Source organism: Salvelinus fontinalis, chromosome 12 (genome assembly GCF_029448725.1).
Source record: "Salvelinus fontinalis isolate EN_2023a chromosome 12, ASM2944872v1, whole genome shotgun sequence".
Classification (NCBI taxonomy): domain Eukaryota; kingdom Metazoa; phylum Chordata; class Actinopteri; order Salmoniformes; family Salmonidae; genus Salvelinus; species Salvelinus fontinalis.
Genome location: NC_074676.1, coordinates 15536315 through 15561592, shown reverse-complemented (window position 1 = coordinate 15561592; position 25278 = coordinate 15536315). Strand labels below are relative to the sequence as shown.

Below are 25278 nucleotides of genomic sequence, written 5' to 3'. Positions count from 1 at the left end.
TCCTGACCTGATATGGCTATATTGAAATGAAATTGACCCCAACCCTGTGAGCCAATCGAATGTCATGAGTGTTTTTCAATGCTTCCCTCTCAGTAGAACTCATATGAAATCTTATCATGAAACAAACCCTTTTTTGTAATAATTCTAAAATTACTGTGACCCCTCTGACAACGGGTTAACTGTATAGTTGGGTTTTCTGGTCAAAACAACCCATCTGGGTAGAATGGCCCTTTGATAGACTAGTGATGTGACCTCTCACATGGCCCCTGACTTGTGACCACAGGCGTGGTGGCGAAACAGGAACAACAGAACCGCAATCACTCCAAACTACTGGGTCAGTGATGCTACAGGGGAGACCACATATTACATTTACTGTAGTCACGCTGCTGATTAAATTAGTAAATGACCCTGCCAAAAGGATCAACTGAGCACTGGGAGTCTGATAATGTCAGCAAAGAGAGAAATGGAGGCGACCTTTGACCTTATGAGTACCTTACTATTCCTATGTAGGTATGGCTGGAGTTGTAAACCTTTGAAGAACAATGCATATACTACACAGTATTACTTACTGTATATTACAGTATTAAATAATATCACATACTACTCAAATTTACACTCAAGGTTTATTACCTGTATGTCTGCATTGAGAGCCCTTTTCGGATCTCAGTGGCCTAAGCCCCATCATCTCCATGGAGACTTCTAGGGTCATGTTCAGGGCATAACCATATGACTCAGCAGCTTTGAAATTTAGCTCCCTCTCCACCACTCATCCTCCCACACTCCTCCCTGGTCCCTTGCTATTTAATTCACTCAACCTTTCACACATCTCTGATCCTTCAGTCTGTGGAGCACTGGACAGTGGACATTTTACAATATCTGCTGCTTCACAGACATGTCTGGACTTGTTCTCCCATGAAACACGGGGAAAGATTGCAGTTGAGGAACTAAATGGAGAACAGGTAATAGAGAACAGGTATTGGAATCTAACAAATGTTACTGACCCCAAGTGGGGAAAAATAACAACAGCAGATACAGACAAAACATTCCAGACACTGAGGTATAAATCAGAACATAGACATAAGTACAGATGCTTGATGGAACCAAGTATGGGGTATGGAGGAGAGGACCACCATTGGAATCGACTAGTATGGCCAGAGTGTTGTCATGATACCAGAAGTTTTTAATTCAATATAGACACCAGGTTTAGTATCACAATACTAGATGCCATCACGATACTCGATACAAAAATGATACCAAAACAAAAAAATAAAGCCGTATTAGCCAATGTCACCGAATGGTGTTTGATCCAGACAATCATTTGAGATCAATATCATTACATTTTTCAGAGACAGCCATATATACAGTAATGAATCAACTATATACTCAATTTGACTTTGTTTTTACCAAACTACATAACGCTAATTTATTTGAATGGTAAATCTCTATTGATAATCTCGGTAAATCAAGATGTAGCCCAGCCCAGTGAATGCATGCATTGAGTTATTTAGCTGGTTTTGGCTGATTTCATGGGCTATAGATTCATTTTATTGTAGTGGTCAAAAATATTTGCATAGACGAAGCAATCTCTTCTTTTATATAAGTGCGCGATATCTCTTTAAGACCTAACACATTTGACAGGAGTACAGAAAGTAACAAATTCAACTACCATACCATTTTTCATGTTCTAGTATCTAAAAAGTACAGATGTTTTGGTATGCCGTGCAACACTAGGCCAGAACAGAGCAATTTGAAATTACACTAATGGGGACACTCAATATGGCCGCCGTCCCACCCATCATGTAACAACGACTTGAAAGAGAATGTCAGTTCTAGTCATTCTATTGAGACAAAATAAAAAATAAAACATACGTGTTTTCCTGAGACGGACGCCACTGTGACTAACGTCGACGTCCTCGTCTCTCTTCCTGCAGGTGCCGACCTCGAACATGTTGACGGACACAGTGGCCCGGATCTCCTGCTGGGCCAGACGCATGCGGTCGTAGAACACCTTGAAGAAGTGCTCCGACTTCTTCTGCTTGTGCAGCTGGTGGTAGAATGAGTTCTGAAAGGGGGAAGAAGTGTAATCGACCCATCAGATAGAGCAGTGGTTCCCAAACCGTGGGGCTTTCAACTTACTCTTGAACGTTGTACTAGTAGAATGCACAAAGTACAATTTCAGAAATTAGGTAGTGCATCATCAGTTTTCTTGTCATGTCAGTCCTTGCATACCTTAGAGAGCTTGTCAGAAATGTTCAGATCAACTAGCCCATGTCAACTAACGTTTTTATAACCCATAGATTTTGTTTCTCTGTATCTGCGTATCTGTGTGAGCCCCTCTCCTCCCCACCCACCTGTATCTGAGTGTTTCCCCCCTGGAGCAGGGCGTTGCCTAGCAGGATGCTCTCCTCGAACATGCGGTCGTTCTTGGTGCTGACAATAAGGTCTATGACCAGCTCTGAAGCTCCCTCACTGTCCAGCAGACACTGGATATCTACCATGCTGCTGCTCAACTTGTCAGAGTCCTGCACCAAAGAGCCACCTGCAAACGGACAGATATTAGACTGATTGGGGGAAATGGCAGGACATGATTTAGAACAGACCTGGGTTCAAATACTATTTGTTATTTTATTGTTCATTTGTATTGTTCTTGTCTTTTTCTTAAATGCCAATTTAAAATGTGTACATGATACTGCAAAAAACGTTGAGTAAAATCAAGTCGATTGAGCTTGTCTGGCTTAATAGACCAATGGAATAGTAGCAAAAGTGCCAACCCCCGGCACACCAGGCAGTCTCAACACTGAGGTGTAAAAACACTGGAGACTGCTTCCAATATGGATGGCCATTGTTTTCAACGTAATCGAACACATTTGCCGTTTTGTGGTCGCTGCCATGTGCTTACAGAGCCAATAACGTCTACATACTAGCACTTAACGCGCACTGGAGCGAGAGCAGCGACAACATCATCCAGAAGCATGGCAGACATTGGACTGAACAGGTCTGATTTGGAACCAAGGGTTTGTATGTGTATGTCTTATATCCTCTTATAACTATCAAGAATAAATAACAGTGGTTTTAGCCAATACATCATGTTATCTGCTCGCTCCCTCTGAGTAACAGGGATTATTGTTAAAGGGATACTTCGGGATTTTGGCAATGATGCCCTTTATCTACTAAGGAAGTTAGAGGTAGTTTCTTGAGCCAATGCTAAATACTGTTAGCAAAGTATATGGGTATCTACTAGCCTGCTAGCAGATAGCACAATGACTGGTAATCTATGGGTAACATTAGTTAGCAATTGTGCGAGCTCTAGTTAGAAACTTCCTTCAAACTGCACGCAGAGACATAAAAATGGTATCCAAGAGTTCATCGGACTATGGGGTAGTAGATAAAAGGCCCTCAATGCCAAAATCCCGAAGTATCCCTTTAAGGTATAGTTGAGGTTTTTCGGGGTTATGTTCAGTACCTCCAGCTGCGCTGTTCCCGCTCCCAAACTCTGATTTGGAGTGAAGCCTTTGATTTCCAAAGTAGCGAGTGAGGAGAATCTTCCTTAACACGTTTCCCTACGGGAGGAGAGAAATTAAAAGATTAAATCCAGACCTGACTCTGAACGTGTCTGTTGTACGCCAGACAGAAACACACACACTCTTTCTCTCGCACTATCTGTGTGTAACAGAGAAAAACAAAATAATTCCCCATACGGTGGGGTTCACTCAGGTAACATTGTTTTTGCTTCCCATCAACACTCTGAGACACCGAAGAAAAACACATTTTCCATGAATTATTTTTCAATCACGACAAAGGTTGCATCTCAAAATGACACCTGTTTACCAGGGCCCATAAGGAAATAGGGTGCCATTTGGGACACAGTCATACATATTCAGTCTTGTCATTTTTATTAATTGAAACTTTTGCAAAATATATAGAATTATAATACCATATAGACCATATTAAGTGTGTCCATGAGGGTGCAGTCCAATTGTCGTGTCCGAGGGGCCTTGGCCATTCTCGTAATTCTATTTCTATGGCTTTTACATCCGGTGAGATGGCCTTTTCACATTACACAACTCTGTGGTACATCCAACACATATCCAGTACACTGTGGCTATATGGTGCCAATACTCAGGGTCATATAATAAAGACAACGTCACGAGGGAGATCGTTACATTAGCAACATGGATTGATGGAATTGTTAAAATTACATACTGAGAAGAAGCGACTCCTCCCACAGAGACCGAGAGAGCAAGAGACCGACCGGGAGACAGAGAGAGGCCGACCGAGAGAGACCGACCGAGAGAGAGAGCGATAGACCGACCGAGAGAGACCGACCAACCGAGAGAGAGAGACCGACCAACCGAGAGAGAGAGACTGACCAACCGAGAGAGAGAGACCGACCGAGAGAACGAGACCGACCGAGAGAACGAGACGAACCGAGAGAGCGAGACGAACCGAGAGAGCGAGACCGACCGAGAGAACGAGAGACCGACCGAGAGAACGAGAGACCGACCGAGAGAGAGACCGACCGCGAGAGAGAGAGACCGACCGCGAGAAAGACCGACCGAGAGAGAGAGATACTGACCGAGAGAGCGAGAGAGAGACCGACCGACTGAGAGAACGAGACCGACCGAGAGAGACCACCCGAGAGAACGAGACGGACCGAGAGAGGGAGACCGACCGAGAGAGACCAACCGAGAGAGGGAGACAGAGAGAGAGAGAGACCGACCGAGAGAGGGAGACAGAGAGAGAGAGAGAGACGGACCGAGAGAGACGGACCGAGAGAGACCGACCGAGAGAGACCGACCGAGAGAGACCGACCGAGAGAGCGAGAGAGACCGACCGACAGAGAGAGATCAACCGAGAGAGAGAGAGACCGACCGACCGAGAGAGAAAGAGAGACTGATCAAGAGAAAGGGAGAGAGAGAGACAGACCGACCGAGACCGACCGAGAGAGAGAGACCGACCAAGAGACCCCAACTGACCGAGAGTGAGAGACCGACCGAGAGAGACCGAGAAAGGGAGAGAGACCGACAGAGAGAGAGACCGACCGAGAGAGACCGACCGAGAGAGAGACCGACCGAGAGAGACCGACCGAGAGAGAGACCGACCGAGAGAGCGAGAGAAACCGACCGTCAGAGAGACCGACCGACCGAGAGACAGAGAGAGAGACCAACCGAGAGAGAGAGAGACCGACCGAGAGAGAGAGAGAGAGACCGACCGAGAGAAAGAGAGAGAGACAGACCGACCGAAACCGACTGACCAAGAGAGAGACCGACCAAGAGACCCCAACTGACCGACGGACCGAGAGTTAGAGACCGACCCGAGAACGAGAGACCTACCCGAGAGAGAGAGAGACCGACCGAGAGACAGAGACCGAGAGAGAAAGACCGAGAGAGAGGAAGAGGGGGAAGAAGGAACCTGGAGCGGAGCTGAAGGTACGGTACACTAGCTACTGATCCTGTGTTTCCTGTGGGAGAATGTGTTACATAATGCCTAGTGGTTGCTGGCTTGGAAATGACAAGGAAAGGCAAACACTCGCGACCTTCGCCCTCCCTAGAGAGAGCCACTGAAATAACCACCCCCTCTCTCTGCTTGCGCAATACAACATGTGTGTGACTGAAGTATAAACCAGTCCTGCAGGTAGAAAACTTGTAAGCTCCAGAGGCTCCCTTTTCTTACCACTAATATGTATTGTGTAAGAGCACAGCAAATAATGCATTAATGGAGAGGGATTGATGGAGGGAGCGAGCGATGAACGGACACATGGCAACCACCACAGAGGGCCGCGTCATGACAAACGACAGATCCTTTCTTGCATGGATACCACAGACGGGAAAACAGACATAGTGCACACCAAACACACAAAAGGATCCACTGGAGGAGTTCCAAATCAAATTTGAGCTGAAGCCCTTCAAATAAGCACACTGAGGAGAGGCACGGAGAGGAAAGGAGCCGCATTCTGGTGGAGAGGGAGCACGTGCAGCTGATGTTCCCTGTCTCAGTAAACACTAACTCATCTGCAGTCAGCAGAGACAGCAGTCTGCCTGCACTGTCTGGCGAAGAGCTGAGCCCTCACACACATGCACACACACGCACCCGTGAGCACACAGGCTCTCACACACATACGCGCACACACACACACACCCTTCATGGACTGCAGGTGATGATTCAGGGAGCCAACTCGGCTCATTCCCAATTAATCAGACATATATAATCCAAGCTATCTTTTAAAGTAACTCAACAGCAATGAGTTTATTTTTGATTGATTGATTCCCCTTCTAAAAAAGGAGATGTCGGTCTCTTGCCAATCTTTCTCACATCCTAAAATAGAGGGATAGTGCAGCCGGGCTCCCCATGTCTCTTCCCCTAGCTGCCTCCCCCTCGGATGATGTGGTCTGCTGGCCATCTCTGCAGAGGGAGGAGGAGAGAGAGAGACCCTGCGAAAGAGAGAGAGAGCGAAAGAGTTGCCAGCCTGACTTATTGGTCTGCTACTGCATGTAGTCATAAAAAATCCAGTCAGGTGATGTGAGGACAGAGGGAGTGAGGGAGTGAGGGAGGGAGGGGGAGAGGGAGGGGGAGAGGGAGAGGGAGAGGGAGAGGGAGAGGGAGAGGGAGAGGGAGAGGGAGAGAGAGAGATCGGGAGCGAGAGAGGGAGGGATCGAGAGAGATCGGGATCGAGAGAGATCGGGATCGAGAGAGATCGGGATCGAGAGAGGGAGCGAGAGAGAGCGCGAGGGAGAGAAAGAGAGAGCGCGAGGGAGAGAAAGAGAGAGCGCGAGGGAGAGAAAGAGAGAGCGCGAGGGAGAGAAAGAGAGAGCGCGAGGGAGAGAAAGAGAGAGCGCGAGAAAGAGAGAGCGCGAGGGAGAGAAAGAGAGCGCGCGAGGGAGCGAGAGCGAGGGAGAGAGGGGGGGGGGGCGAAAGGGGAAACCAGAGGGGGGAGCCAGGGGGGCAACGAGAGAGAGAGAGGGAGGGAGCGAGAGAGAGACGGAAGGAGGGAGCGAGAGAGACGGAAGGAGGGAGCGGGAGCGAGAGAGAGGGAGAGAGAGAGGGAGGGAGTGAGCGAGCGAGAGGGCGAGCGAGCGAGTGAGAGAGAGGGTGAGTGAGAGAGAGGGCGAGCGAGAGAGAGGGCGAGCGAGAGAGAGGGTGAGCGAGAGAGAGGGTGAGCGAGAGAGAGAGAGAGAGAGAGAGGGCTAGAGAGAGAGCAAGCGAGAGAAAGATGTGCGCAAGCACGCCACACTGTGGATCTGGTTGTCCGAGTTGAGCTCCTCTCTAGGATCAGTTTTGCCTTTTAAATAATAATGAATTAGATGTAGGACCTGATCCTATACTGAACAAAAACACAACATGTAAAATGTTGGCCACATGTTTCATGAGCTAAAATAAAAAAGATCCCAAAAAATGTCCATACGCTTATTTAAAAAAAAAAAAAAGCTTATTTCTCTCAAATTGTGTGAACAAATCTGTTAACATCCCTCTTAGTGATCATTTCTCCTTAGCCAAGATAATCCATCTACCTGACAGGTGTGGCATATCAAGAAGCTGATTAAACAGCATGATCATTACCTTGCACTGATGACAATAAAAGGGCACTAAAATTTGCAGTTTTGTCACACAACAAAATGTCACAGATATCGCAAGTTTTGAGGGATTGGCATACTGACTGCTGGAATGTCCACCAGAGCTGTTGCTAGATAATGTAATGTTCATTTCTCTACCATAAGCCGCCTTCAACGTCATTTTAGAGAATCTGTCAGTACGTTCAACCGGCCTCACAACCACATACCACAGGTAAACACACCAGCCCAGGACCTCGAAATCCAGTTTCTTCACCTGCGGGATCGTCTGAGACCAGCCACCCAGACAGCTGATGAAACTGAGGAGTATTTCTGTCTGTAATAAAGCCCTTTTGTGAGGAAAAACATATTCTGATTGGCTGGGCCTGGCTCAGCAGGGGGTGGGACTCCCAGGCCCACCCATGGCTACACCCCTGCCTGTCATGTTTACTCCATAGATTAGGGCCTAATTCATTCATATCAATGAATTGATTTCCTTATATGAACTGTAACTCAGTAAAATTGTTGAAATCGTTGCATGTTGCGTTTATATTTTTGTTCAGTATAGATAAGCACTCCTACTCCGAGACGCTTTATGAATATGGACCCAACTATTATAACATTCATTTTGTTGATTACATCCTAATGAATACGATTTCATGGGGGAATGTGATCGTGGAGTGGGAACAACAGTCTAGCATTACACTAGAACACAATGTTTCCACCTGTGCTCCCATGGTTGCACAGAAGCAGAGACCGGAAGCAGGGTGGATCTAATGAACTATGGTTGGAGGGAAGTCTGTGTATAACTAGCCCTATGGTGTACTGTATCATAGCACTAAAGCATAGGCTATCAATACAATACAACCACGAAAACACTGAAACGAAAAGCAGATCAGAGGACGTCGATGTCAGAGAACGTTCGACAGAGCATTATCTCCCATGCTCGATTTCTTCAGTCTTAGATCAGAGGAAGTTTAAAAAACTAAAATCCAATTAAACTTACTGTAGGCCTATACATACATGCTTATGAAATTGGTAAGATGAATGTGATCTATCACTGATCAATCACATTAACCAGCAGCATAGCACCCTGCATCCCACTGCTGGCTTGCTTCTGAAGCGAAGTAGGGTTGGTCCCTGGATGGGAGACCAGATGCTGCTTGAAGTGGTGATGGAGGGCCAGTGGGAGGCACCCTTTCCTCTGGTCTTAAAAAATATCCCAGGGCAGTGATTGGGGACATCGCCCTGGTTAGGGTTCCGTCTTTCAGATGGAAGGGCAATTCCATCTCACTAAAGAGCCCATGTCACTTATTGGGGTGTTAACCCCGGTGTCCTGCCTAAATTCCCAATATGACCATCATGACCACCTAATCATCCCCATTTTACAACCGGCTCATTCCTCTCCCCTGTAACTGTTCCCCAGGTGGTTGCTGTAAATGAGAATGTGTTCTCAGTCAACTTACCTGGTAAAATAAGGGTTAAATAAATAAATAAACATTTAATATATCAATTGTTGCCAATGTCCGTTATTTTCTGGGCAGTGAAAGAGTTAACAGCCACTCTCTCAGCCCAAACCCAGACAGACACAAGAGAAGGTGAGACGATTCTTTTCAAAGGAAGGGAAAATGATTACATGGGAGAAAAATCGACGCACCTAAAATCTCTTCATGTCGTCTAAGCATGAACACTACAGCAATGCTATAGCAGCTGTTACCTCTTTTCTTTCCGTCTCGCTCTCCCTCAGTGTACCCTACCTGCACCTCGTTCAATAGCTGCAGTCATACAGCGCTCCTCCACTCGCTACACGTGGCAGACGACTCGCCCCCGCTCTCACCCACGCCGTTTTCTGGTAAACAACCCCACCACACACACTTTTCCTTACTTTTCCTCAAACCCCATTGCCATGCTCCTCTAGCACCGTTTGAAATGCTTTCCCCTGTAAAGAGGTGCAGTAGGAAAACAACTTAAAAGCTGCATGTGAGAGCAATTGGTGAGATTGGTGATTTTCAGAAAAATAGAAGACAAATAGTAGGATGAGCACATAAACAAGCATTCCTCCAATGCCTGACCCTTTGCCGGCGGGTTCACTTTGGAAGTGGCGCATGTGATTTGCTAACATTCTCAGATGTGTTCCTGGCACAGCGGCCTGTTTTTGTCAGGAAGACTGTATGATGTCCAGAGGTCATATGGCAGGGCACCAAGCAGCAAGGCTTGTTTGCCTCTCATGAAACACATCTATTGACAAAAAAATAAATCACATGCTTGGGGCTGTTACGGTAACCGTGTTACCGTCAAATAATAAGTCAAATTCCACGTGACCGTTTAGTCAGAGTAATTAGGCTTCTCCAAGCTCGGATGCTGCTGATGGTCATTAGTAGCCTACCAAACTTGCTAACTGCCTGGTACTCAGCACTCTATTGTCCCTCTAATCACTGACATCAATGCAAATGTATGTGAAAATCAAATCACTTCATGAGAGCTCATGGGCTCATGTGGTGCAACATTTCTATAGGCTATGCAAGAAAACAGAGTTTTGATAGCCTCTATTAAAAGATGAGGTGCCAATCAGCTTTCTATAGGCTAGGCCTACTATAATTATGTCTCAACTTTACTAATATTATGCACATCGCTTCACAGCAGGAGTATAGCTAACCTGGCTGGCATGAAAATGAACCACGGGAAAAGCATATAGTTGCACACCTAGCCCATAGGCCTATACGTTTTGATAAGGTTTGTATCACAACTAAAGTGGCCAAATAACTTATGAAAATTAAGCACATCAATCCCCCTTTACAATGGGTGTAGAGCCTAACTGGTATACATACATAAGCAGCGTGTGAGTTTCAAGTTTGGGGAAGATCATTTTCACCATAAAAATGCACCTTTATAATAAAGCATTACAAGCATAATCGCATTTGCGGTCACTTTTGAGAACAGTTTTTTCCCTGCTAATTGATTGCATTTTGGAATATTCACGCTTGTATCCTACTGCCGCGTGCGCATTGCTGCGATTATAATGTGAAAAAAATTGCGTAAAGGTTTATCAACATTTTAAGCTAAACATTCTGATCTGTTGCATCAGCCTCATTGCTTTTAAATGTTTTTTGATGCTAGTGGTTGTATTCATTTGAGATCTATCGCATCCCACAACTGTCCCAGAGTATGTTTGTAATATTTATTTCAATAGGCTCTTCGGAATTCGATAAGGACACGCACAGTTGCATCCCTGATGTGTCTGTCTCCACTTGTAGCCTACTTCGGAGCGGAGATGCCTGTGAGAAGGACCGATCATGTGACATTCATTGGCTAATAAGAACTGAGAAATCTGAGAGAGCCAAGCGAGTGAGAGGTGCTTCGGAGCACGGCATTTGGCAGCCGGGAGAAGGGAATTCTAATTATTATATTCAGCCCAAGGGCACAACGGACACACAAGGGGAATGCTGGCAGGAAATTCGAGGCCTGGTGAGAATATTATCAAGTGCTTGTCAAATTGTGAATGAGAGACTGATGAAGTGTGTGCAGCCTGCACAAGAAACAAAGCAGAAAAACTTTTTTCAAATCATCATTAGAGCATCATGCAGCCTTAGGATGTATTAAAAAGCAAAACTTATATCCCAACATTTGGATCACAACTAAAGTTGCACAATTAACTAAGCATATACGAGGACTAGGGCTGTGGCGGCCACGAAATGTAGTCAGCAGAAAATAACTGTCGGTCTCACGGTAAATTGACCGTTACTTAACATAAACACATTTAGCATCTCCTGGCTTCCACACATAGCCTACTGATGCAGACCTTCGGAATATCTACATTTTTAAAAAAGTCTAATAAATCCATGTAATATAGCCTACACCTTCACAATAAATCCATTGTTTTATTTTAGACAGGTCTAAAGAAACATGATATTAAGAAAATGTAGTCTATTTCAGAAGACCAGAATAGCATACTCTGAGTTGTCCTTATGTAGGTCCTGATCTGGCTATGCCATATGGCTGTGGGCTACACTAGTTCATTTAGCAGACAAGATTTGCTTAGAATTCCATGGCATTATTTTATATTATTTTATAGTATGAAGAATACAATTGGACAAACTGAATAAAATAGAAAGGATATTTTCTCCAAACGATGTGAGGGAGTGTGCACATGCGGCTATTCTGTGTTGGGCGGTTACCAAAGAAATATATCCTCCTATATGCTTAATTTAGAGGTATTAAAGTAACTTTAGTTGTTCTACAAACGTTGGGTTATATATGTTTAGATTTTTTATACATTGTAAGGCTGCATGATGTGACTAATGATGATTTGAAAAAGGTCGCTTGAAAGGCATGAGCTCTGCTCTGTTTTTTTGCGCAGGCTGTACACACACTACATTAGCCACTCATTCACATTTTGACAAGCACTTGATAATGCCTCGAATTTCACGGCGGCATCCCGTTAATGTGGCCATAATGCACCCTAAAGAAAATCCATGCATTTTGCTCCCAGTGGCCGTTGTGTGCTTCTCTCCGAGTGATTGGGTCTTTCTCACAGGCTACAAGGGAAGACAGACACATCAGGGATGCAACTGCAGGCGTCATTATCCAATTCCGAGGTACATTTTGAAGCTATTGTCCACATGTACTTTTCGTCAACCAACAAGACGTGTAGGCCTAACGAACAGCAAAAGCACTAGCATATGTCAATCTACTATCCCCTGCAGTACAAAGGTCGACCTATTCTATGCAATAAATAAATATTCCGAACAGTCTGGGACAGTTGTGGGATGCAATGGATCCCAAATTAATACAACCACTAGCATCCCAAAAATGTTTTTACACAATGTGGCTGATGCAACAGATCAGAACGTTAAGCTTAAAATGTTGATCAGCTATTAAGCTATTTCTTCACATTACAAGTGCAGCAATGGGCACATTGCAGTAGGCTATAAGCACAAATGTTCCATTAGCGGGATGCAATTATGCATGTATTGCTTTTATTATAAAAGTGAATGTTTAAGGTGAAAATTATCTTCCCTAAACTTGAAACTCACGCTCTGATTATGTATGTATGCCAGTTAGGCTCTACACACCTTGTAAAGCGGATTAATGTGCTTAATTTTAAGAAGTTATTTGGCCAATTTAGTTGTGATACAAACCTTATCAAAACATATAACATAACATGCCAGGTCGCAATTGTAAATGAGAACGTGTTCTAAATTTGCCTACCTGGTTAAATAAAGGTGAAATAAATATAAATAAAAATATAGGCCTATGGGCTAGGCTACATGAGGTGTGTGACTATGATTAGAAAAAGACGCAAAAAAAAGGCATTGTTTCTTGCCTTATGCTGGGCATCATTCACAAGTCATAATATATAACTCACAGGTGACAGGCTAATATTTTCACCCATCAGACTATTCTTGATTTAATCTGGTCTTTACATATACTAAATAAAATATGTGTGACATTTGTTTTGATTTAGAATGGACCATTATCATGCACCTGTATCAAAACGGGGCAGCGGGAAAAAATACATGTCATCTATGCACTTAAATAGCGAATGGAAGATGCTTTTACTGTGGTTTATTTTCATCCCAGCCAGGTAGGCTATACCCCTGCAGTAAATATAAGCAATGTGCTTAATATTAGGAAAGTTGAGAAATAAATATAGTAGGCCTAGCCTATAGAAAGCTGATCCTCCTATTTTGTAAAGGCCACCACTGTTTTCTCACACAATTGCATAGCCTATAGACATTTTGCACAACATGAGCTCATGGGCTCTCATGAAGTGTTTGATTAGATTTTCCATCACATTTGCATTGATGTCAGAGTGATTAGAGGGACAATCGAGGGCTGAGTACCAGGCAGTTAGCAAGTTTGGTAGGCTACTAATGACCATCAGCAGCATCAGAGCTTAGAGAAGCCTAATTACAGTGACTAAACAGTCACGTGGAATTTGACTCCCTTCATGACTCATGACCGTAGACGTGGCGGTAATATGGTCCCCGCAACAGCCCTAACGAGAATAGCCACATCTGTGCACACCCTCTGAAATCATTTGAATAAAATATCCTTTCTATTTTATTCAGCTATGTTCAACTGTATTCTTCATACTATAAAATAATTCCACAGAATTGAAAACAAATCTTGTCTGCCAAATGAACTAGTGTATCCCTCAGCCATATGGCATAGCCAGATCAGGACCTAACATAATGTCTGAATATACTATCCTGTTCTTCTGAAATAAACTACATTTCCTTCCGATCATGTTTCTTTAGACCTGTCTAAAATAAATAATGGATTTATTGTGAAGGTGTAGGCAATATTGCATGGATTTATTAGACTTTTAAAAATGTAGAGGTTCCAATGGTCTGCTTCAGTGGCTTGTAGGCTGTTGGAGTCCAAATGTGCACTTCACATTTCCATGTCATACAGTGTGAATGTTTATGATCACTATGTTTGATGTACAGTTACCAGATGACATGTACACCTGAATGCAATTATGACTCATTTTTATGCACATTGAAAATGACCTTGAAAATTGCCTTGTGAAAGCCGAACACTGTAAGATCATATTTTAGAACCTACCTAGTCATGTTGGCGATAGAACAAGCTTTCAAATGATTCCCACCAGACCCAGATTGGGATTTATAATGGGACGTTTTTGGATTGCGTGAACAACAGTAATTGTGTGATGGCAGGGATGCAGGGTTGTGTTCCATACAAAACATCTGTATGGTTGCTCTAGTTCCTTAAAAGGCACAGCTAGGGAGCTCAAAAAAAGCACCTTCAAGTTGAAGACTCTTCTACGAGTCATAAAAGTGCATTGAAATTACCCCGGAACTGTGCACACTCTGGAGACGTGTGTGGCCACCAAAAGACATCAGTTAGTCCTCTCACTAGATTTTTTATCAACAAATACGGCGAAAAGTACAATAAAATGTCAAATACACATAGAACCAGTGTAATGGATTTAGTCTTGTCAGGTGAATGGTTCTGTCCACAACGTTGGTCTAATATTTGTCCCATTATCTCCAAACTGTTTCCTTTTAATTGCTACTGTGCTTATGCATTCAATATTTTTTCTTTAAGAAACATTGCAATTTAGCCCATATACAAAGCCTTCAGAAAGTATTCATACCACTTGACTTATCGCAGACTTTGTTGTGTTACAGCCTGAATTAAAAATGTATTAAATAGATTTCTCTCACCCATCTACAACCAATACCCCTTAATGACATGTTTAGACATTTTTTGCAAATGTATTGAAAATGAAATACAGAAATATCTCATTTACATAAGTATTCACACCCCTGAGTCAATACTTTGTAGAAGCACCATTGGCAGTGATTACAGCTGTGAGTAGTCTTTCTGGGCAGATCTCTAAGAGCTTTCCACATCTGGATTGTACAACATCTGCCCATTATTCTTTTCAAATTCTTCAAGGTCTGTCAAATTGGTTGTTGATCATTTATAGACAACCATTTTCAGGTCTTGCCAAAGATTTTCAAGAACATCTAAGTCAAAACTGTCACTCAGCCACTCAGGAACATTCATAGTCTTCTTTGTAAAAAATTACAGCGTAGATTTGGCCTTGTGTCTTGGTTATTGTCTTGCTGAAAGGTGAATTAATCTCCCAGTGTCTGTGGGAAGCAGACAACCAGGTTATCCTCTAGGATATTGCATGTGCTTAGATTAATTCTGTTTCTTTTTCTGTCCTGAAAAACTCCCCAGTCGTTAACATTTACAAGCATACCCATAACATGATGCAGCAACCACTATGCTTGAAAAGATGGAGAGTGGTACTCAGTAATGTGTTGTATTGGATTTGCCCCAAACATAACACTTTGTATTCAGGACAAAACGTGAATTGCTTTGCCACATTTTTTGCAGTATTACTTTTGTGCCTTGTTACAAACAGGATGCATGTTTTGGAATGATTGTATTCTGTACAGGCTTCCTTCTTTTTACTCTTGTCAATTAGGTTAGTATTGTGGAGTAACTACAATCCCTCAGTTTTCTCTTTTCACAGTCATTAAACTATGTAACTGTTTAAAGTCCCCACAGTAACTGTACGAACATACCCCAACCAGAAGCCATGGATTACAGGCAACATCCACACTGAGCCAAAGTGCAGAGCTGCCACATTCAAGGAGCGGGACTCTAACCTGGAAGCTTATAAGAAAGCCCGCTATGCCCTCCGACGAACCGTCAAACAGGCAAAGCATCAATACAGGACTAAGATTGAATCGTACTACACCGGCTCAGACGCTCGTCGGATGTGACAGGGCTTGCATACTACTACAGACCACAAAGGGAAGCACAGCCGCGAGCTGCCCAGTGACAAAATCCTACCAGACAAGCTAAATTACTTCTATGCTGGCTTCGAGGCAAGTATCACTGAAACATTCATGAGAGCATCAGCTGTTCCGGACGATTGTATGATCATGCTCTCCGTAGCAGATGTGAGTAAGACCTTTAAACAGGTCAATATTCACAAGGCTGCAGGGCCAGAGTTATTACCAGGACGTGTACTCCGAGCATGGGCTGACCAACTGGCAATTGTCTTCACTGACATTTCCAACCTCTCACTGTCCGAGTCTATAATACCAACATGTTTCAAGCAGACCACCATTGTCCCTGTGCCCAAGAACACTAAGGTAACCTGCCTAAATGACTATGGACGCGTAGCACTCACGTCTGTAGCCATGAAGTGCCTTGAAAGGCTGGTCATGGCCCACATCAACACCATTATCCCAGAAACCCTAGACCCACTCCAATATGCATACCGCTCCATCAGAACCACAGATGACGCAGTCTCTATTGCACTCCACACTGCCCTTTCCCACCTGGACAAAAGGAACACCTGTGTGAGAATGCTATTCAATGACTACAGCTCAGCGTTAAACACCATAGTGCCCTCAAAGCTCATCACTAAGCTAAGGACCCTGGGACTAAACACCTCCCTCTGCAACTGGATACTGGACTTCCTGATGGGCAGCCCCCAGGTGGTAAGGGTAGGTAACAACACATCCGCCACGCTGATCCTCATCACAGGGGCCCCTCAGGGGTGGGTGCTCAATCCTCTCCTGTACTCCCTGTTAACTCATGATTGCATGGCCAGGCACGAATCCAACACCATCATTAAGTTTTCTGATGACAACAGTGGTAGGCCTGATCACCAACAACGACGAGCCAGCCTATAGGGAGGAGGTCAGAGACCTGACCATGTGGTGCCAGGACAACAAACTCTCCCTCAACGTGATCAAGACAAAGATGATTGTGGACTACAGGAAAAGGAGGACCAAGCACGCCCCCATTCTCATCGACGGGGCTGAAGTGGAGCAGGTTGAGAGATTCAAGTTAAGTGTCCACATCACTAACAAACTATCATGGTTCAAGCACACAAAGACAGTCGTGTAAAGGGCACGAGAAAACCTATTCCCCCTCAGGAGAATGAAAATATTTGGCATGGGTCCTCAGATCCTCAAAAGGTTCTACAGCTGCACCATCGACAGCATCCTGACTGGTTGCATCACCGCCTGGTATGGCAACTTCCCGGCCTCCGACCTCAAGGCACTACAGAGGGTAGTGTGTACGCCCCAGTACATCACTGGGGCCAAGCTTCCTGACACCCAGGACCTCTGTACCAAGCAGTGTCAGAGGAAGGCCCAAAAAATTGTCATAGACTCCAACCACCCTAGTCATAGACTGTTCTCTCTGCTACCACGCGGCAAGCGGTACCGGAGTGCCAAGTCTAGGTCAGAAAGGCTTCTCAACAGCTTCTACCCCCAAGCCATAAGACTCCAGAACAGCTAATTGAATGGCCATCCAGACTATTTGCTTTGCTCCCCACACCCCTTACGCTGCTATTCTCTGTTTATTATCTATGCATAGTCACTTTAACTCTACCTACATGTATTACCTCAATTACCTCGACTAACCTGTGCCCCCGCACATTGACTCTGTACCGGTACCCCCTGTATATAGCCTCGCTATTGTTATTTTACTGCTGCTGTTAAATTTTTTGTTACTTATCTATTTTTTTAGTTAAAACGTATTTTCCTTAAAACTGCATTGTTGGTTAAGGGCTTGTAAGTAAGCATTTCACTTTATGGTCTACACCTGTTGTATTCGGCGCATGTGACAAATGCAATATGATTTGATTGGCCTCATGGTGAAATCCCAAACACGGTGTACTTCCTTGCCCGCAACGGAGTTAGGAAGGACGCCTGTATCTTTGTAGTGAATTGGTATATTGATGCACCATCCAAAGTGTAATTAATAACTTCACCATGCTGGAAGTTATATTCAATGTCTGCTTTTTTCATTTTTATCCATCTACCAATAGCTGCCCTTCATTGCAAGTTATTGGAAAAACTCCCTGGTCTGTGTGTTTGAATCTGTGTTTGAAATTCACTGCTCAACTGAGGGACCTTACAGATAAATGTATGTGTGGGATGCAGAGATGTTAAACACAGAGTATTATGTAACTTATTTAGGCTTGCCATAACAAAAGGAGTTGAATACTTAATGACTCAAGACATCTCAGCTTTTACATTTTAATTCATAATTATACAAATAAACAAATCCACTGACATGATGGGGATTTTTGTGTAGGCCAGTGACAAAAACACTAAATTGAATCAATTTGAAATTCAGGCTTTAACACAACAAAATGTCAAGGGGATGTGAATAGTTTCTGAAGGCTCTGTAAGCCAATTCCCACAAGTGTAAAGGGTTAACAAATAAGAGTACATGAACCTGATCTGACTGTAGATCAGCACCCCTACTCTGAGGGTACATATAAGGCCCGCTGAGTAACGGGGGAAAGAGGTAAACACGTGCTAGTCCATCACAATGGAGACCACACACCTCCAGTCACATGACTGGATGAAGCATTGAAGAGGAAGAGTAGGCGGAATAGGACCGCAGCCTAAACACACAAGTACACAAAACAAACCGACACAAAAGCCCAAACACTCATCTCGGATCCCCCTTGAAATAAACATCTCGGTCCATCGCCTCTAGAAACTTCAATTAAAAATATGTAGCGTGGGTATAAATATGTGGTTGGTGTTAGGCTGCAGGTTTCATGATGGAACACTTGAGACAGCAGGACTACTTTCAAGTTTTAAAGTGTATTTTACACATTGTCTGGATACAAGGCCTGTCTGGTATCAGTGAGCTGAGCTCACGCTGGCCTGGCTGGCTGCATGTGAATGACAGGATGAGAGGATGAGTGCAGGGATGTAGCTAAGCCATATTCCACTCTCTCACACTGGGAAAACCCCACAGGATGAGCTGAGCCAGCGTGGGGCAGCGTACGTGTGGTGTGTGTGGGTGTGTGTGCGTGTGACTAGCTTAGCGGTGAGAGAGGCTGGTAATCTGTAAAGCTGCTTTGCCTAGGGCGGCTGGTGTGAAACTTGCCAAGAGTGACGGAGAGGGAGCAGAAGGAGGGAAAGGAAGAGTGTGAGAGAGGGAGGGAAAGCGATAGGTTGTGAGAGAGATTACATAAGAAGCGTTTTATTTTCCTTTGTCAACAAACACAGGAGCCATGTTGACGCACACACAGGACACACATGAACACACGTGCATGCACACAGACACACGGGGGAACGTGAGATAATGTCCTGGTTGTCATAACCTAAAAACCGTAGTCTCACGTTTATTTCCAATGGCCAGATTGCACAGCAGACCGGTGTTTTCCCTGGTTATGACTTCTTCCCCAGATTAGATACTGTGATATCGTTAAAATGGTATCTAAAGAGTAAGACACCGGTACTATCATATAGTTCCTGCACTGCAGTACACATCTTGTGAACAATATTTTCAGCAATATTCTAAATCCCAATTGTCAGTTTCACCTGACTACAAAACATTTTAACACATTTTCAACTAAATTGATTGACTGGCTCTAAATGATTTCTAAATTACATTATATAATTCAATAGCATTATCGTCGCTACTACTCATCCCCGTGCACAGAACTAGTCCCCAACTCATCCCTGCCCCATGCAGTGCCTAACTCACAGGGATCAGGCTCTAAACATGAACACTGTCCTCCTTATTCCTAACCCAAACACATTACACTCCAATATGCCAAGCAACAGCAATCCTCCTTAGCCTACTGCAGATCCCTCAGTCAGTTCACTGTCTGCCCCTGCCACGACCCAGAGAGAGAGCGAGAGAGAGACCCAGAGAGAGAGCGGGACAAAAATTGAGAGAGAGGAGAGAGAAAGGAGAGAGAGAGAGAGAGAGAGAGAGAGAGAGAGAGAGGAGAGAGAGGAGAGAGAGAGAGGAGAGAGAGAGAGAGGAGAGAGAGAGGAGAGAGAGAGGAGAGAGTAGAGGGAGAGAGAGAAATAATTGAGGCAGACAGGCATTGTGATAGAAAGAGAGAGACAAAGCAAGGGAGGGAGAGGCTCACACTTGTTCGAGTGAGAGAGAAAGAGAGAGGGAGGGAACGTGACGGTCCGCGTGACGCTGGCTCAGACACTGCAGGCGGTTACGTAAGTGTACCCCCTGCCCCGTCTCCTCATGGACTGAGCAGACGCCGCTCTCCTCCAATCCCTCACTCTGCAGCCGCGGCCCGCTTTTTCCCCCTCGGCTCACATGGCTCCTCACATGCTCCCTCCCCCTCTTACTCGTTCTCGCGCTCTCCCTCTCTCCCTCGCCTGCTCGTTCCCTCTCTCGCTCTCCTCCTCCCACTCACTGTGCCCCAGGGGAGCCACCAACCTCTGCTGTCGCTTTTCTCTTTCTCTCGCTCTTTCCATTTCCTCGCTCACTTCTGTGGAGTGAGACAGCAGCTCCACGCTCAGGGCAACAGGGATATGACACACAAACACACACACACACACAAAGAATGATAAATACACACTCAAACACTCACGGAACATGTGAAAGGACACACGCACATATCATTCTTAGGCTTTTTAAAACATGCCAACATGTTTTGGCACAATATGTAAATATCAGTGCTGTTGACTGCATCATTTACCCTGTGAATTCTATCATATCAGAGTACATCCTATTTGAGTATGATACTGATTGACATTTAGTAACAGGACATGATCTCAATACTAGTGCTATTCTTCAAAAGGCAGTGGCATATCAAGGCAGCGCTACTTTTACTGTCTGTAAACTCTTCAACGTCTCATCTCCCTATCCTCCTCTACTAAGACCTGCAGCAAACATGCTTCATTTTACCCTCCAGAGTTGAACCAACCCTGGAACTTTGTCTAGTTTTCCAACAACCCTCCCCTCATATCACTCCCCCGCTGCCTCCTCCACTCTTTCCCACCCTCACTTCCCCTCCTCCTCCCCAATTCACAGGCCCATGGTGGAGAGAGAGAGAGAAAGGAGAGAGAGAAAGAGAGAGGGAGGGGAGATGTGCACCCACGCTCACTGCAGTATTGATTTGTTTGTTCAGCGTTTGCCCCCCCCCACTCCCCCCTCCATCTATCCAATCCTTTCTCCCTCAGTGTGAGCTTGTCCTCAAGTGCCACCCTGCCTTATATAAAAGCATGTAGAGGCCCACAGACTACTGATGATGAGGAGTCTGAGCTCAGGGACCACAGAAAGAGCGCAAGACACAGAGAGAAAGAGAGCGCGAGACACAGAGAGAGAGAGCGCGAGACACAGAGAGAGAGAGCGCGAGACACAGAGAGAGAGAGCGCGAGACACAGAGAGAGAGAGCGCGAGACACAGAGAGAGAGAGCGCGAGACACAGAGAGAGAGAGCGCGAGACACAGAGAGAGAGAGCGCGAGACACAGAGAGAGAGAGCGCGAGACACAGAGAGAGAGAGCGCGAGACACAGAGAGAGAGAGCGCGAGACACAGAGAGAGAGCGCAAGACACAGAGAGAGAGCGCGGGACACAGAGAGAGAGCGCGGGACACAGAGAGAGAGCGCGAGACACAGAGAGAGAGCGCGAGACACAGAGAGAGAGCACGAGACACAGAGAGAGCGCGAGACACAGAGAGAGCGCGAGACACAGAGAGAGCGCGAGACACAGAGAGAGCGCAAGACACAGAGAGCGCGCGAGACAGAGAGAGAGCGCGAGACAGAGAGACAGAGCCTACAGCACCGTGGGCAACAACTGATCTGAGTGCAGCCCACCCGGTCCATCATGACAGTGCAATATGAACCAACCAATCTTTATCTTCATTTGCTTTCACCTGTAACTGCAGCCAAATAGTGTGGTTGATACAAAACGGTATATTCACATTGCTGCTAGACTGGGGAAGTGGTTTATCCTTCTAAAAAAGGTAACGACAGCAACACCCAAAGACGGGCACACAACCAAAGCCGTTACTGTGACACCTAAGTCTGTGACAAAACATCCATTCATGAAAGTCTCAGTATACAGTATTTTGTATCCAGGACGTTGGTATTGGTTACAGAGGGTAGTGCATACAGCCCAGTACACTGGGGGTGAGATCCCTGCCATCCAGGACCTCTATACCAGGCGTTGTCGAAGGAAGGCCGAAATAATTGTCAAAGACTCCAGACCCCCAAGTCATAGACTGTTCTCTCTGCTACAGCACAGCAAGTGATACCAATGCACCAAGTCTGGAACCAACAGGACAGTGAACAGCTTCTACCACAAGACTGCAAAATAGTCTGGGTAGCTATTTGGTTAACTATCTGCATATACCCCCTTTTGCACCAACTCTTCTGATTCATCACATATGCTGCTGATACTATTCATTATCTATCCCTTTGCCTAGTCACCATACCCTACTTATATGTACAGTACAGGGATTTCACCATGAGGCCAATGTTCACTTTAAAACAGTTACATAGTTTAACAGCTGTGATAGGAGAAAACTGAGGATGGATCAACAGCATTGTAGTTACTCAACCTAATTGACAGAGTGAAAAGGAAGCCTGAACAAAATTTTAATTTTCCAAAACATGCGTCCTGTTTGTAACAAAGCACTAAAGTAATGTGGCAAGGCAATTCCCTTTTTGTCTTGAATACAAAGTGTTTTGTTTGGGGCAAATCCCCAAAAATATATTACTGAGTACAACTCTCCATATTTTCAAGCATAGTGGTGGCTGCATCATGTTATGGGTATGCTTGTAATCTTTAAGAAATGGGAGGTTTTAGAGGATAAAAAAGAAACGGAATGGAGCTAGACACATGCAAAATCCTAGAGGAAAATCTAGTTCAGTTTGCGTTCGACCACACACTGGGAGATGAATTTACCTTTCAGCGGGACAATATCCTAAAACACAAGGCAAAATCTACACTGGAGTTGCTTACCAAGTAGACAGTGAATGTTCCCGAGTGGCAGAGTTACAGTTTTGACTTAAATCTGCTTGAAAATCTATGGCAAAACCTGAAAATAGTTGTCTTGCAATGATCAATAACCAATTTGACATAGCATGAAGAATTTTGAAAAGAATAAATGGGCTACTTTTGTACAATCCAGGTGTGCAAAGCTCTTAAGACTTACCCAGGAAGACTGCTGTAATTGCTGTCAAAAGTGATTCTAACATGTATTGACTCAGGGATGTGAATAGCTATGTAATCTAGATATTTCTCTGTATTTCATTTTCAATAAATTTGCAACAATTTCTAAAAACATGTTTTCAATGTCATTATGAGATATCAATTTAATCCATGTTGAATTCAAGCTGTAAAATGTGGAATAATTCAAGGGGTATGAATACTTTCTTAAGGCACTATAGTATTCATTTTCTATACCTGTGACCATATTGTCCAGGTTTCTAGTGGATAGATCATATGGTTCAGGAGAAACTAATGAACTAATGAGAAAAGCATCTAATCAGTCGTCATTATTTTCAATTAACTCTGCACCTCTTCCAAATCAACTATTTACTTTTTTCACAACAGCCACCAGTTGTAACTTTTTTTTGTTTACATATTTATTTGACTAAGTGTGTAATAAAAAATAAAAAAGGATATTTCATGTTAAAACTCATTAAAACACCAATGTTATTCACTAAGTTGATGGTTTATATTGTATTTAGTATAATGGTTATAGCTTTGTCATAAAACATTGTATATTAAATGTTACATTTTTTGATTATTTTATATATTGTACATGTGATAAGCAACGTTCGGTCTAGATTTTGTGCGTGTCCGCTCACTTCTTCCAGGACTTCTGGACAGAAGAAATGCCAGGCTGCGCAGAGACGGAAGAGACTGAACTTCACAGAGTTCGCCCCATTAGTTTGCACTATTTTTTATAATTTTTTTATTTCACCTTTATTTAACCAGGTAGGCTAGTTGAGAACAAGTTCTCATTTAAAACTGCGACGTGGCCAAGATAAAGCAAAGCAGTGTGAACAGACAACTATATGGATCAACGTTTTTTCTGAGATCAAATCAACATGATATCAGCCCCATTTCAATGCAACAAATCAAAACAAACCTAACTTTGCAAGATTGAGCGCAACAGAGTTGAATTCTTTGGGCGGGTAGCCCACGAGCGGACTTCCAATCAACTGCAAGTGAATGAGCTTTTCAGATCAGTTCAGAATTTATTTTACCTTTATTTATTAACTAGGCAAGTCAGTTAAGAACAAATTCTTATTTACAATGACGGCCTACTCGTAAAGCCCCCCCAGCCAAACCCTCCCCTAACCCAGACGACGCTGGACCAATTGTGCGCCAACCTGTGGGACTCCCGATCATGGCCGGTTGCGATCGAACCCGGGTCTGCAGTGATGCCTCTTGCACTGCGGTGCAGTGCCTTAAACCACTGCGCCACTTGGCAGCAGATCAGAGCACAGAGCCTCACGTCTGCATATGTGTTGATATTCTTTGCTAGTTAGCGACTTACTAGCCCAGTCATAGATAAGTATAGGTCAGCAATGAGAAGTTACTGCCTCCTACAAGATCACATATGTCAAACTGTCTTTGAAAAGCCAGTCAGGTAAAAAGCTTATGTCTTAATTAAAGGGGCAGTGTGGTATTCTGAGACTGTCTTATTTTCATATTCAAACCTATAGCCAGAGGCGTAGCCTACATTGTCTAATTATCTGTATGGTAATAATAATAACATTTTATTATGTAAAGTGTTTTCTCGCATCAAAACACAATACAAGTAAAACATTTTTTTTTTTTAAGTCTCAAGCAATGTAGGCCTGCATTGAACACCACATATAGGCTACAGTAGGCTATTTTACAGAAATTAAAAGCTATTTCCATGTGAAAATATTATGGGATTTGCTCTCTAGACACGCCACCACACTCTGCACACATGACACAATGGATACAATACCTCTGCAGTACAGTGTGTGTGTGTGTGTGTGTGTGTATTCCAGTGGAGGCTCCTCAGAGGAAGGGGAGGATAATAATCCTATGCAGTGAAAAATGTAAAAATAGGTTATCCTTTTTAGATAAAACTATTTGCTCCATTGGTTTCATTGGTAGGCCTACATTATGCTCCAAAAGCCACAATAGCCTATTAGCTACTGTCTTAAACTGTAAGGGCACAGCCTCAGTGTTCACTGTAAACACGCGCCGGAAGTTGCAAAAACATTCTCACAATGTTCAAGTTTCCACTCACAAGACCTAACATTTGCTCAGTACCCCAAAGAAGGGGGAGGGAACAGAAATAATTACAGACACCTGTGACAATCTGAAATACCCAAAAAGGCCCCTAGATGTGATATTATAAAATTCCCCCCAAAAATGTGAAAGTTACCAAAGTTCAGTTAAGTTTACTGATTAACTTAGAAAGTTTCCAGTAATATACCCTCCTCTTGTTGTCTTG

At 44.1% G+C, this 25278-nt stretch overlaps 1 protein-coding gene across 3 annotated transcripts in view; it reads right to left on the bottom strand.

The window, feature by feature from the left end:
* Positions 1–25278, bottom strand: part of LOC129866873 (inositol 1,4,5-trisphosphate receptor type 2-like) — a 156750-nt gene that overhangs the window by 68535 nt on the left and 62937 nt on the right. For all 3 annotated transcript variants that reach the window (XM_055939881.1, XM_055939882.1, XM_055939883.1), the window contains 3 exons: positions 3464–3560; positions 2352–2539; positions 1870–2062 (listed from right to left, as the gene is read on the bottom strand). In XM_055939881.1, the coding sequence (XP_055795856.1) occupies positions 1870–2062; positions 2352–2539; positions 3464–3560 (478 nt within the window). The remainder of the gene's footprint in view (positions 1–1869; positions 2063–2351; positions 2540–3463; positions 3561–25278) is intronic.